We start from the raw sequence: 15,430 nt of genomic DNA on the forward strand, positions 1-15,430 counted from the left end.
AATTTAGTCTCGTATAGAAAACTCTAAAAAATCTTTAAGAGCTTATCGGGGAGGTTAGTTAAAAGACTAGTTGTCCTTATTTCTACCATTTTTCTAAGCTAGAATGAACGAAGTAGGCTGAAATTCATTAAATTAGATGTCCGTGTAGGAGTGAGTTAAGTTGTTACAGATATACTCGTCAAAATATCATAGATTTGACATCTTAGTTTCTGATCAGGTAAATCGATTACATTGACATCCATAGAAATTAAGGGTCAGAACATGCTTCCTTAAATATTTAATTACAGGTTGATAACCTGCATTGAATTAATATACAATGCAAAATGTGGTTAAATTTTATAATGTGCTCGCATGTAATCTAGGGGTTGCATGCAGGAACGTCTAGCCAAGAACAAGCCTGACCTCTTCAAGGTGGACATGGTTTGGATAAGGTGCGTCACAGTTCTAAAGCTAATAATAAGGCTCACCCCATGTTTTTTAGTTTTGCTATGACAAGGAAGCGAATTATAGTTTCAAAATTTTGACAAGAGCCGAAATATTATTTTTCAAAAATTTTATACAAGATAAATGAACATTTTTAAAATTTACATATAAATTAAAAATAAAATTGAAGGGTGGGGGTGACATGGCCCCTGCCGGCACCCCCTTGGCTTTGCCCCAGACAATGCACTAGATGAAAATTAAGATTAAAAAAGTTGCGAGGAAAAATTCTAACACGGCCTACGTCTCAACCTAGTGTGGCTCCACGCATCTTTTGGTTAGGTTAAGTTGAGCTTGCCTTATATCTCGAACTCTAAAAAGTTGGTGATCTTCATGTCCAATATCAAGCTAGCTTTGCACTGTGTCCACACATATGACACAATAATATTCATAGCATAGCTGGTCGGGTTGGTAAGACGATGAGAATACAGTCGTTAATTTTATTCTCATGGACATTATGTTCATAAATTGATGGGGACGGGGACAAGTACATGTAATGTAATATAAGGTTGAACCTACAATGTCCCTACTACCGACCTGAACACACCCTTGAACCTCAAGGCCAGTGCGGCTTACAAAAAAAAGGTAATCACAAGGGAAAAAGAAGATGTAAAGGGTGTCAAAAACCGTGATTGGGAATGTTTCTTATGTTATATGTACAAAGAAGCTAATATGTGTGCGGATTTTCTTACCTCATGGGCTTTTCAAGGATCTTTTGAAGTGTCTTACAAATCCACCTGGTCATTTGTATCTATTGATTGAGGAAGATCTGATTGGTGTAGCTCGACCTCGTGCTATAATTAGTTAATGCGGTTCTAAACCGCTCCTTTGTACAAAAAAAGAAAGTGTCAAAAACCTTTGATCATGTCCCAAACTTATCATTCTTATCTCAAGTTTCACACAATTGTTATCCAGGTCAGAATAAACAAGTGTTACCCGTGGAGTACTATTATATACATACATACTATATATCTTCTTTATATGCATATACATTGTTCTTGCATGTATTATAATGTATGTTATCAATGTTGAACATCCCATCTCAGCAAAAATGACAAGAAACACAATGATGTGATCTTTTTTTGGAACGAATAAGAAGCTTGGCACTTATTACAGATGCAATGACGACGCCATGGAGTCTAGAGATAGAAAGAGAGACAGGGAACGCGTGTTCTGGACTTCATGTTGTCTGCATCAGAACCTACACCAAAACTCTCTTTCTCTCTCTAAAATCGCCGGTTGCTCCGGTGCACGCTGAGCGCGTGGGTCCCACTCGATGGCAGAAAAAGGCCGTAGCAGGGTAGTCGCAGCAGTGTGGTGTGAACAAGGGAGGGTGGGCCCCGTCGTACCTGACTTCAAAGTCACGCCAAAAGCTTTATTCGAATGCCACCGATGACGTCCGTCGCGGTCCGCGAGACGAAAAATCCAATGATAATCTCATCTTCTCCTGTGTGCGACGAACTTCAGCGGAACAAGATGTCTCATCTTCCACACTTGGGATTTCTTATTCCTCTAATCTAACTAGAAGAGGCAGAACAAGGACATTTATACAACGGCAAGCAATTCTTTTCTCTTCTTCTATTTTGTTTATCATCTTTCTCAATTCCATTTAAAGAAGAATCTCTTGGTTGGGAAAAGGTCTTTTGCTTTTGTTCTCTACTTCTTGGTCCATCACATGGAGGGAAGATGAAGATGAAGAGAACGACGTCGAGGGTCCTTTTTTTACTCTCAAGATGTCTCACGTTCAACGCGGTTTCTCTTTTGGGCACTCATTAGAGTTGACGGCGATCCATGGGGAGACCTGCTTGCGGCCGCTTTCCTACACGACTAATGATTGGTAACACAAACACGGATATAATTTACGTGTCTATTTTATCTTTAGAGTCTCACCAGTTAACTGCTTCATAGACTCTCTCTCTCTCTCTCTCTCTTTCTATATATATATATATATATATATTGAAACAGGCAACAATGGCTGGACAGTGGTCAAATAAATAATAACAAATGTTTATAGTGCAACAATAGTTCAATAACGGTTTTAGCAATAGTTTATGGTGTTTTTAATAATATATATATATTTTTAAGTTTTTACCATTTGAGGATATCTCCATCCCACGTATTTTGATGCATGTAGGCTAGGATGGTCAAATGCACTCAATAAGAAGTCCCCATCCTTCCTTCTAACATGGTGGCTGCCTAATCCCATTGTCATATCTCAATTTATTTTATCTAAAAAATATTTTTTGAATAAAAATATTTATGGGAGCCTAAATTTTCAACCTTGTATGCCTATGACTATGCTGGATGGTTGATAAACTAAGGCAGCGTTGCAAAGGATGCATGACATGTGGAGCTTGATGCAGCAAAAGATATCATGAAACTATTAAATTATTAATTTTATATTAAATAATAAGAAAATGACTTCAAAGTCACACTAGGTCCTTAGTCAAAAGGAGGACACCGCTTTTTGTCCTGTCAAGTGATTTTTTTTTTTTTTTTTTTTTTTTGGAGTCATCATCATGTTTCTGATGTTGAAAAATAAGCCTCCAATTTCTTCCTTCTTTGCTTGGTTTCTTTTATTTAAAATTAATATGTAGAAACTTTAATTCGGCTTCCTTCATTAAAAATTTTTGGCTCCATCCTGCTTCCCTCTAAAGTTAGAATTGTACCTTCATTTTTGAACCTTAGTGTCTTATTGAATGAAGAAAAGAAGCTCATTTCTTAAAAATACATAAAGTGGGTCTGCCTGATCATCTTGTTCAACTGTCTTTAGACTCATCACATCATGCCAACTTGGCAATTAACTGGCAACAAATTAAGAAATCCTTAGAGTGATAAGGTTTTATTTCCACAACACTTCCACTGAGTAAGGATTTGCAGTGTGAGACCAGTGAAGGGTCAACAATTGCAGGAACTATTTTTGTACCTGTGAAATTCTAAAATCCAACCAAGAGAGAGAGAGAGAGAGAGAGAGAGAGAGAGCATTAATTTAGCTACAAAACTAGTCAATGGTGAGAATATTCGTCTATGCATGACAACTAAATGTTGGTTTTCATTGAAAATTGCAAAGAGCTCCATCATAAACTTGCCTGTCAAGAGGAGCCTAACAAGTCTGTTCTTTTCACATTCAACAACTCATCCCGTTTTTCTTCCCATGATGTGAGAAAAGTTTAGTCTTACTACTAGAAATAATACATTGAATTGAATATGTCTGTGTAAGCTTCTATTGACCTATAGTCAATAGACAAAGCCAGTGTTTGTTGCTATTTCTTGTCATCTTTCCCTTCGCTTTGCCCTGTTGAATGATTGCATCATTAGGAATGGACTGGTTTTTCTATATAAACAATGATTAATTGGGAGCTCTGGCTTGTTTTATGGCTTTCTATGACCATAAGTAGAAAAGCGTATTCATTTTGTACTTATTCCCCAAGACTTCTTGTTACCTTGTGTTAGATTAATTGCTTATTGCATGTTTTATTAATGGACAAACACGTAGAAGCTTTGTTCCGCACAGGTGTGTTTGGTATAGTAACACGCTGCTCTATTTTCACAAACATGTGATGCTCACCAAACACTAAACACTTGAAATGTTAGCACACTTTACTAGTATCAATCTATTTTGGTACTTGAAGACTACATAGTATTAGAATGTTGTAAGTAGATGCTTAATTAGATACCGTAATACTACACTTTGAAAAGTTTAGTCAAGATTGTAAAGAACCTTAGACGACTCATTAAGGACATTGGTAAGTGTTTGGTTGTCCTGATTTTAACAATTTTAAGGCTGAAACAGGAACTGCTAAGGAGCGGGGTGAAATCTATCAAATATTGTTGTTATAGTGGTATAAGAGCTGGTTCAACACTTACACATGGGTCCCACAAGCATTACTGGGGTAAATTATAACATTTGATTTTGAAAAGTTTAACCTCATATATAATATTGTAAAAAATCTGAGACGACTTATAAAAAGATTGTTAAGTAGTTGGTTGTTTTGATTCTTAGTCTTTTTCGTATTGCAACTAAAACTGCTAGGAGATGAGTTGCAATCCATCAAACCGAAACAATATCATATGAATTGAGTTTCTGTGGAGATTCCTCCGTTACCAGAGTTCAAATCCTTAATGGTTACATCCACATCTGAATTCAATAATATTTTTCATAACTACCCAACAATTTTTGCAATTGTTAACGACTTGATGCCGTAAGTTTCCACAGTGACGAACTGTTAACCTGTGAAATTTTGACAGGAATCAACAGGGAAAACCATAAACTAGCTACTTAACAATTCCTCAGAGCTTCAAAATGTCTACAGGAAAGAACAAAGAATGATGATAAAGTATGGAAGGATTGAAAGGTGGAATGATGCCAACCTTGAGATCAAAGACGATGGCATTGAAGAAGTCCTGATTAGTGAAGTTTAAAATAGAAGTTAGTAACCATAGTGAGACTTTAGCCTTATAACAAATGCAACAGTTTAGGGGCTCGTTGTCCTCATGCTGTTCATTGACCTAACTTCTCAAAAGTTAACTTGGCCAGAGTAGGATTATGTTAAACAACTGTTCATGGAAGGCTGCAAAGTCTCATTTGGCTTTGTGATCCTAAATTATTCAAGTAATCAAGATCAATAAGTTGGAGTCGTCATTGGGCACCTCTAATTAAGAGCGAGAAACCCGGAAAAATAAAAAAATATTAGTTCCCTTTTCGTTCACTTATTTTTTCTAACGTGTGTATGCCGGAATACATACATACATTCACACACACTTATGGATAGTGTTCCCCTATTCTAGAGAGAGAGAGAGAGAGAGAGAGAGAGAGAGTGTATATATACCGTGTGTGTCCAGACAAACGAAATTCTTTAAGTAAATTTAGCAGCATAAATAGATCCAATGTTTGTCAACAAGAATCATGCTTCTGATCGTGTTTTTTTTTTAATTAATTTTCATTTTTTAATTACCAAGCTTTGATGCATTATGAGCCATTGATTTTTGAGGGCCCTAAATATTCCTACTTACATGTCTAAATAGTTTAAAAATATTTGCTAAAAACTGTTTACCTGGCATCAATGAAAATATGTTAGACATTCAATCAATCGATTAGATAGTTTTGGGGGTAAGAAACACTAGGGAATATAAAAGTTAGGGCATCCCTTCAATGCCCCCCTTCTCTCTCTCTCTCTCTCTCTCTCTCTATATATATATATATATATATATATATATATATATATATATATATATATATATATATATATTGCTGAAAGCCTCCTACCATCTTGAGCTTTGCCCCCTTGATTTATGTATGTCCAGAGGATTTCTCCATCCAAATCCAAATGTTGAAATCCATAAATCCTATATTTATATAATTATATATAAGAGCTGAAATTTTTCTGTGATCTTTAACTCTATCCAATCAGGGCTCTCCATGAATTGGGTGGGTATGATTAAATACAATGCATATGACGGCATGTTGTGAGAGGCCTGAGGTGGTAGGGGGCAGGGGTGAAGCTATGATTTTTTTTCAAGGGCAAGCCAAACGGTCCATCAAACTTATTCGAGTATGGCCAATCTAAATTCAAATATAAAAAATACATTACCCAACCAAAATTTTTCAATTTTTGTAATGTAATTTTTTTTTTCCAAATAGTTGGGGCGGGCCAAGGCCTAGGCGCACCCCCTTCCCCCAACAAACCAGAGGACATGGAGAGAGAAGGGGACAGTGGGAGAGGGGGAAAGAGAATGGTGAGGGTAAAAAATAATAAAAAAGGGACGGCCATCAAGGCCGCTGCCCACTCACTCCATCGATCGATAGATATCTAGATAGATAGATAGATAGATAAAGTTAAATTTTTATAAAATCATGCTCAATTTTTTAAGAAGCACCCCATAAAATCGACCTTTCAAATGTCTCTTTATTATATCATAAACGGTTGGCCAGTGAAATTTTTTTCTCACTACATTCATAAGGTTCTGGGAATAGGCCCATGATGTGAGGCTGACAAACTAGATCAAATCAGGAGGGATTTGATTTTTTAGAACGGGATTTTGCCACCAAAGGAAAAAAAAGGTTCATTCATTCTCTCTATATTCTATTAACTAAAATTTCCTTATACAACTTATGACACCTAATTTAGAGACCCTTAATTTACGCCACTCGGGTCAATTCGGACTGGACGAACACGGTTTCAATTTATAATGTAATTTTCGTTTGTGACTTAACCTAATCTTGATCGTGAAGGATGCTTTTTTTGTGGCGTTCTCATTGCAAATGAACATACGTTGCAGCTTTCACATTGAACCAGACATGCCTTCTTCCTAAGCCCTAAAGCTGATGTAAAAGGAATAAAGTAGCAACCAAGATTTAGGTTTGTTCACAAACAAAGCTTCACTTTCTAAGGATGATGTTAAGAGTATTGAAAATGTGTTCCAATCATATAGTTTGATGTGTATCATCGACTTTTTCACCAGCTCCTAAAGAGCAGTCCAGAATATCTACAACTGAAATAACTTGAGTTATTGAGAGGTTCAGTTGGTACCTTGGGGGATGAGGGAAAGGGTGTGGCCTTCGCTTTCAGTTGGGCGGTAGGATGAAAGACTTTTCTTGTTTACTTGGACAAAAAACCACTGAAAAATCACACATTTAGCAGCAAATTAGCCCAAATTGGTCTGCCTTCAATCCACCAAAATCTGAACTTGGTTGTCAATCTTCTTCCTAATCAAGTCTCAACAGAAGAGGAAGGGTAGCAGTACCAACTCACTGCTGCTATTTCGCTGATTTGATAAAGTTTTTGACCTGAACTGAGTGGAACGTTAAAGATAGGCCTCATTTTGGCAATGGACAGCAAAAGTCTCAGACATTCTAGAAACGCAGAGTTGCCAATTGAACTGTTTCCTGAAACTATACAAAGAAGGGGGCTCCTAAACGAGAATTTCCCACCTCCATCGGATTCTTGGCTGATAATGAAGACTTTCTTCCTCTCTCCTTTGTTCTTTAAACGAGAAAACACCTTACTGTAGACCAATCTTCTGTTTGGCAGTAAAATTCTCACGTACTGAGGTACCAGCCGCTATATGCATGTAAACGCGTTTGCCAATTGCCATGATTTTCAAGTTTCACACATCTTTTTGCCCGTACTTGATTTGATTCATATCCACATTTCTATAAATTGAGATTATCAGAGTCCCAGCCATTTACACAATTTCTCCTGCCCTGCTAAGAATAGACTGACAAGAGGCTTTGAGACAGAGGCCACTACTTGGATAACGCTAAAGATTGATCTTGAGATGTAATGCAGCGTGTTTCTGTAATCTTTGAAGAAAGTTTTATTCCAGCAGACCAAGGAATCCAACTTCTCTAGCCGCCGGCATCATGTGGGCAGGCCTAAAACTGGTAAACCATTGATGGGTACTTCTTGACTAACTGAGAATGCACCTAATCTCAATATCATCACAAGGGATGTCCACCTCGAGTTTCGAATTCGTGACATGCCGGCAATAATTGGCGAATCTTATAAGTTTTCCCTTCACCATGTATGGTTGGTACATCTTCAAGGTCTGGCTTCTCGACCAGGAAGTACGCTCAGCTCAGTTTGGACCTTATAGCAAAGGATACCCAAATGAGTTTTGAACTTGTGACGTGCTGTCGACCTCGATGGATTCTGTATGTAAGCAGTGCATTTTGGCAGCCATTGTAGGCCATGATGGCCCCCTTTTTCTACTGAAGAAACATCCATGGCAGAAAATTCTGTGAACTGTGGAAATGGTATCAGACAAAGATAGCTTGATATTGAGTGATCGTTGTGTGTGTTACATGTGAACACCGCAAGGTGAACTCATGGATTTAGGAGATCCAGTTTGGTTCTTTCCAACCATACTTTTGATATTTCTAGCTATATGCCAAGGTGCACCCCACCAAGAAGAGAACTGGTTTGTCTTTTTTGATTTAATCCTTCTTTGAAACAGAAGTATGGCACAAACTTGACTTCCAATTGCTATACAGAATTGTGCAGACAAGAATGGCGGTGAAGCTGCAAAGCTCTGTCTGATCCTATGAATTTTACTGACAGTCAGATTCAGATTTAGTCTCCAATTCAGGTTTGGCATGATTAAATGCAATTGGGTTGGATCTTTTCAGCCTCAAAAAGGTCATGACGTCAGGTGTGCTACTTTAGCTAGCATAACATTCCAATTAAAAAATATACCATAGATTCACCTAGGCCCCAAAGTAAGTTAAAACCTCAAGGATAATAAGAGTATGACTTTGGGTGTTATAAGCTTTGACGGTTTCACCCAAGTAGACATCACAAAAAAAATATTGAAAAGTAACTTCAGCAAAAAAAAAAAAAATCTTCAGTCAATGAAGAATAGAGACAATCCAATGTAGAGCCGTCGCGAATGGAAAACTGAAATTAAAGGTCCTTCCGGACGCCCCAAGAGGCACATCCAATTTAATGAGAGGCTCACATGTTCCTAACTTTTACATTAATTCCTTGCACTCAAATGCTCAAAACCTTTATAAAACATATGCTTAGGACATAATGTCGTCCTAGGAAGGATTCATCTGGGCATGTGGCGCGCTGAGTACAAGATAATAGGATTTCCCAGCGTTTTTCTCACAGGGAAGTGTTCATCTCGAGGAAAACGAGATCCTCCTTATGAAGAAAGCCATTCTCAAACGGAAATTGCCGAACCGGACGCCCTCGGAAAGCAAAATTCCTATTTTCTTATGCACAGAGAACAACTGAGAACTGCCACATGAGCATCACTTTCATGGGAAGACTGGTCTTTCGATGATGGGATGTTTAAACCAGCACTGCTGATGAAGGTTATAACCTCGACCCGTCAAGGGTGAACATGTGGACTGAAGTGCGCAGAAGAGGAGCAATTTCGGATGTGAGTAGCCGGCAATAAACTTCAAGAACTAGACATTTCAGGAACAAGATCAGTACTTTGTTGCCACTTGAGAATGCATTTCGCGATGCTAGCTACTGCCAAACCATGAATGTCAAAAAGTTGTAAAAGCTTGTGGTTCCAGAGAAAAAACTTGTCGCACCAAAAGGGTTTCTCTGTTGATAGGCTTTACTACTACTGAACACGTAAGCACCAACCATACATGGCTTGGTAGCTTCACAGATACTAATTAAATTTGCATCTCAACCACACCATTTGCCTTCTGTTCCCTAGTCGATGACACCCTCAAACAACAGGATTTTCTTTTGTGCAGAACCATCTCGGAGGGTCTGAAATAGGGCAGCCCAAACTAAAAGGACAAGACTAAAGTTCTGTACATGTCTGCAGCTGCTGCTTCTGCTCGCATTGGTAAAACTGCAGAAGATATGAAGCTTTGTTCCGCACCTGCATGAAAATAAGTATTTCCTTTTAAGCACAAACTGTATACCACATGTATACTAGGAAGGAGATGCTGTCTCAGCACCTTTGATGCATAAGACCTCCAATCTGTACACGTAATCTGGCAGGAACAATTGCGAAGAAATGAACCCCAGATCGAGTGTAGTTCTGGCCTTTCTTCCAGAAGAGAGTTAGATAAAAGCCAATTGTCAGCTAGAACCAAGTAGATATAGATATGAAGAAAGTTGCAAAATTTATCCTTCATATTGATCGATGCAACCGATCTAAGGAGCTCTTCTGCATCATCGCCCTGTGAGTACACAAACCTCTAAAACATCAAACCAAGTTGGTTGCAAAAAATATTCAAGCAACTGCTAAATACATACTTCAAAATCAACAGTGCTGGCTAGAAAAACAATGGATGTATTACCTTGTTCAAAAACTTGATCAGGAGATGATATGCCAGCTCTCTTCGAAAGTGCTTGCTACGCATGTCAAGCCCAGATATACATTCCACAACACGTATGCAATTCAAATCCTTCTGAATGCTGCTAATAACAGAGAGTTAATTGATAAAGTTACTCCATGAGAAACTAAAGAGTGCCATGCACTCCAAAAATTACCATCAAATTTTTTCTAAGCAAAGGATGATCCAAAGATTAAAACTACACAATTTTTTCCAGTCAATATCAAAACTAAAAATTTCTGAATGAAAGGAATGTGCTGAAATATAGAGAAAAAATGTAAAAATTACAGAAAACATGACATTTCAAAAATAATAATATCTTTGAAATATTATTGAGATGATGATATCTGTGGCCATGCTTGGAGATATGAAAAATTGCAGCTCGCCGGTACTGACAATAGCAGCACATCTAGAAAAAAGACATTTGAAACGAAGAAAAACAAGAAGAAATGTTTACTGTGACTTTAGATGGGTTTTATTGTTGGTATTGCTTTATATAAAGCTAAGTAAGAATGGTACATTGACATCATAATTTTTCGAAACTGCACATTCAAAATTTTTTTGCCAAAAAGAACATGACTCATGGACTTTTTATTTCACATCAATAATGGTCAATTTTTATATTCTCAACTTTTTTGAAGATTTTATTAAAAATACCATATAATGGCAATGTGTGCCAAGGTCAGAATTTGCATGCTTGCAGATACTACAGGGCAGGTAACCAAATTCATGTTACATAGACCTGCGATAGCACCTTCTAGGTGGTAAATACGTAAGTGAAATCCCCAATTCTTTTATTCTATTGTTCTCCTAATACTATGTTGACACAAATATGGAGTCTTTATTTTCCCTTAAAGAAAATTTGTAAGGTTAAGAAATCAAAATGTGAAAAAGGCCCAATATCGATCTTGACAACTAGTATCTCAGTCAATACATATTCAGCAGGTAGAAAACCAATCAAAGCTATAAAATGCATGTTGCACACTTTGTAGCTCAGCCACTACAATTGGCTAACTAGGTATGGTGGTATGATTCCCCCTCCCCACACACCCCTCCCCTCCACCCCCCGCCCCCACCCCCCCCCCACAAAAAACCCCACCAACAAAAAGAATCTTAACAATGCTCATGCAGATTCGAAAATGCATGGAATGGGCAGAATCTTAAAAACTGAGTGACAAGTCAAGCCTTTTAAACTTAAAACACTAGGATTGTCCATCTCGTCCTAGTGACTAATCAGTACCTCAAACTCGTTGTATAGGGGCCAGAGTGGATGACTGTTAATATAGAAAACCAAAAGTCTCTACTAATTGGCTAAAGTCACCAAGTTTACAGTATGCCACACCAGATTATCAGTTAATAAAATAAAAATTGAGAATTGACCTGCCAGATATAGTTTCTGCAACACGCTTGGAGCTGACTTCCCATTCATCATCAGTAAAGAAACTCAAAACCGATACCAAGCATTCTTGCAGGACCAACGAAATCCCTTCAAGTCGACGTTCCAAGAAGAAACTAATAACCACACCAAGTAGGTTCTCCACTTCTGCAACAGAAAAGATTGTATGTGCAATTCTGCAAAAATTTCACGAAATGGGAGTGCATTTAAGACCAGCACAAAAGATCTGTCAGTTTCATAATGAAAGAAATGACTTTTGAAGCTGTGAGTTAATATGTTTAGAGCTACATAGAAATTGGAACCTCAGTTATTAACAAACCTCGACTGACAGCAAGCTGCAATAACCTTGAGCAAGAGTCTGATATTACGGGGTGGGCCATCAAAAGCTCGATCTGAAATATTATTGACAAGGAAACAAAATTTTTTAACATGTAATCAAGGCCATTGATGCCAACATAATCAAGATAGCTGAAGGACCTCAAAAGATCAGAAATTGATGTATAACACCAGTAAATGCTTCACTCCAAAAGAATCTAGTCAACTGAAAACAAGGAGCTTTTATCAAGTGCTATCGCAAAGCAAAAAATGAGTTCTAAGAATTCTTCACAAAATGTTGAAAGTAATGAAAGCAGAAAAGTGTGTACGAAACACGCTTGCAAAAAGTTTTCTATGTAAATATATTTACAGGAACACATTCAAATATTGGAAAAGCCACTTGAGAATTGTAAGATAACTGCATACAATATGACCATGAAGAAATTGCAAGAAAAGTAACATAAGTGTTTAGCAATGAAAAGTTCATACAGAAAAGTATCACAAGTACTTCATCATGACATTGGTGAGAAAGGCAGAGAAGAATTTATGAGCACCATGCCACGATCATCAAACAAGTCTAGATTTGAAGACCTAAAATCATCTTGACAATATTCTAGAAATGCTTTGGCACAAAAAGGGAAAAAATTAGCAGAGGAAAAGGACAAACCAGTGGCATCATTTTTCTGGTTGCAGGTAACAAAAGTCCAGAGGTACCCATATACTTCAAGGGCATCCTTTAGCTCTAAATAGCTAGGGACCCAACTAAGCTGTAGATGATTGTCCTGCAAAGTGGAAAATGCTTAGGTTTCACCATACTGAGCAAATACAGAGAAAGGATGACTTACATATGCAGAAAACTATCAAAAAAGGTGAATTTACCTCACTACCATACAAAAGAATAGAGCACCAAAAGTCACAAGCAGCTAACTGCAAATTTTCATTTGGAGAATACAACACTGGCTTCCATAGCAAAAGTTTAGAATAACATTTAATGGAAGGAACTGTTTCAAAATTAACAAAAATTTCAAGTCGTAAACTTACACAGGTGAAAGGTCCACATTGCCATAGAATCTTCTATTGATCCGCTTGTTAACACCAAATTTGTCAGCCAATTATTTAGTAGAAGGCATTCTGAAAACTTCCGTGCTACGCCATGAAAAATAGGAAGTCAAGATGAAATTTCAAGATATTGAATATTTTAGCAGCATCTCTGGAGATATGGCAAAGAAGAATGTGTAAACATTGAAACCACTACAAATGGATTATCTAAACCCAGTTACATTAATCATTACAAGGAATATTAGAAGATCAAATACATCAAGTACTCTACAGGGCCCAAAAGAATGAAGTGCATTAGTATAGCAAGAGAGTTGAAAGACCTACATGAAATGATTCTCATTATACTCTTCGAGGAAAGACCAACTGAGATTCGACATATTTGACAGCCTTCAATAACTACACTAATTCTTTGTGCAATATTATACCTATTTAAGCAAACCATGTGTGCAACAATCACCAGGTTAGACTGTAGGATGACATGAAGAAACAACAGAAGGTTGTCAACAAAAGCATCGACGCTGAAGTAGTTTGTGTAGTATACTTGTCCCAACTTTTGCAGTTACATCTAACAGAATATCTTTTATGGTCCTTTCCAAACATTCTAGACACGTGGATGTGATATGCAAGCCCGAAAACATAAAACGTGCATCATGGTCACTGCTTCGATGAGAAGTAAAATTTTATAAGGACTTAAAGTTCAAGAACAACCTTATAAAATTTGATGCTTATAATTCCTTGTCTGCAGCAAAATAAAGTAATCCAAAAGCCCATATTGGACATAGGGAAGCTGTTTGACAGGGACAAACACAAAATGGACATTGGAGCCATTTTGTGTCGTTGCACGGATCACCATCTGTGTAAATTTGAGCAGGCCCCACTACGTGCTCTTGTTAATTTGTTTGTGCACTTGCAGATATTACACAAGTATTCTGCTTTCGGCGCTAAAAAGGGCAAGGGCAGGAACGAGCACAGCTACAGAACCATTTTAAGCGCTTGAATTGATTATAGACTATAGAATAGATTTTAGAGATCCCGAAGCATGCTTCATGAAGAATCAACAGAGTACAGTACAATATGAACCTGAACCGAGATACTTACTTTCCTCATCAGATGAACTGAACTTTGGACCGATCTCATTGTCAATAACGCATTTTAACATATTGCAATTCCCAATTGCAGGTGTAGGAGGAGAAGCCGGCAAAGCTTTCTGAAGCAAAAGATAACTAAACTTTAGAGAAAGACATATAGTAATGCGCAACAAACCAATCACCACGACAACTACTTCATTCTTACACCTTGTTCACCATATAAACACAATAGCAGGTATTAAAAAAAAAAATTAAAGTAACTTCATTGATCAACGGGAATCAGAATATCATTGAAATGTCTGAAGTCTGCTGCGGAATTGGAGAGAGGAAAATCGGATAGGAACGTGAACAACCTGACTGCCGAAAACACGAAGGCCCCACGAGGGAATCTCTTCTTCCGTCACTATTTCCTTCACCTGATGGATTTGAAACAGAAAACGGCCGTTACCAACAACCCACTGCTACAAAATTAAGTTCTATCATCTATCGAATTCGCAAATGTATGATGAAACTATGAGCATAGAGATTCTTCACTTGTTTTTCGCATTCATCAACAAATTTAGATAGTAGAGCCTCCTTGTCTCTTTCATGGTAGTCGCCGTCGTCCGAAATCGCGCGCTTTCTGACGTTCGCCCGCTTAACCTCTGCTGTCGCGTTTTTGCTCTTCTCCGCGTAAAAATCGTCGACAAGGTCGTCTAATCCGATCACCCTTTTGCTCCTGGGCCAGAGAAAAACGCAAAATCGTTCGACACCGAGAACTAAGAAGATGGGCGAAATGGGGAAACTGGAGTCCGGAAAGAAAAATCGAATACCAAGCGGAGGCAAGTTCGTTACCGCTTCTTGGCGGAGCCCAGCTGGTTCAGGAGCAAGTCCTCGGCCTCGAAATCCAGAGGCGCATCGACGTCCATCAGGAGCCCAACAGGGGAGAGACGGAGGGAATGAAGGAGGGAGGTGGAAGAATTCGAGAATGGCGGGAACCAGAAGCCCTAAACCGTTGTGCCCCTTCCGATCATATGATCGACGCTCTGTTTTGAAACTCGCGGGCCGCTGCAGATAGCGGGAAGAGGCTTTTATGCAACACTGCTGTTACTGCTGTATACGATATCATGCTGCGATTGGTGGATTGAGTAATGTCTCTTGCTGGAACATTGACTTTCAAGTAGCAACATGGCTTTATGCAGCGGTTGCCGATAGATCGGATACTCAACAAGAATTCACAAATCAGAACAAAGATAAACTGCGCAAGAGATCCGGTAAAATGGAAATTCAATAACAAAATTGAGT

General features: G+C 38.1%; 1 protein-coding gene across 1 annotated transcript; it reads right to left on the reverse strand.

Annotated features, from left to right (window-relative positions):
- Positions 1-8,854: 8,854 nt before the first annotated feature.
- LOC116265479 (uncharacterized) lies at positions 8,855-15,114 on the reverse strand. Its single transcript, XM_031646084.2, has 12 exons — positions 14,981-15,114; positions 14,681-14,864; positions 14,500-14,562; positions 14,157-14,265; positions 13,041-13,145; positions 12,879-12,955; positions 12,667-12,781; positions 12,004-12,076; positions 11,669-11,860; positions 10,253-10,370; positions 9,908-10,132; positions 8,855-9,828 (listed from the first exon to the last, which is right to left on the reverse strand). Exons 1-12 carry the CDS (start codon positions 15,052-15,054, stop codon positions 9,748-9,750), a joined length of 1,416 nt encoding a protein of 471 aa, XP_031501944.1. The 5' UTR covers positions 15,055-15,114; the 3' UTR covers positions 8,855-9,747.
- Between the last annotated feature and the right edge of the window lie 316 nt (positions 15,115-15,430).

This window comes from Nymphaea colorata, chromosome 12, assembly GCF_008831285.2.
Source record: "Nymphaea colorata isolate Beijing-Zhang1983 chromosome 12, ASM883128v2, whole genome shotgun sequence".
In the NCBI taxonomy this organism is placed as follows: Eukaryota; Viridiplantae; Streptophyta; class Magnoliopsida; order Nymphaeales; family Nymphaeaceae; genus Nymphaea; species Nymphaea colorata.

Coding starts and splice junctions, on each gene's coding strand:
- LOC116265479 (XM_031646084.2), bottom strand. CDS start 15,054: ATGGACGTCGATGCGCCTCTGGATTTCGAGGCCGAGGACTTGCTCCTG. Junction 14,865..14,980: donor CTGGGCTCCGCCAAGAAGCG/GTAACGAACTTG, acceptor TCTCTGGCCCAG/GAGCAAAAGGGTGATCGGAT. Junction 12,077..12,666: donor CCAGAAAAATGATGCCACTG/GTTTGTCCTTTT, acceptor ATAATATTTCAG/ATCGAGCTTTTGATGGCCCA.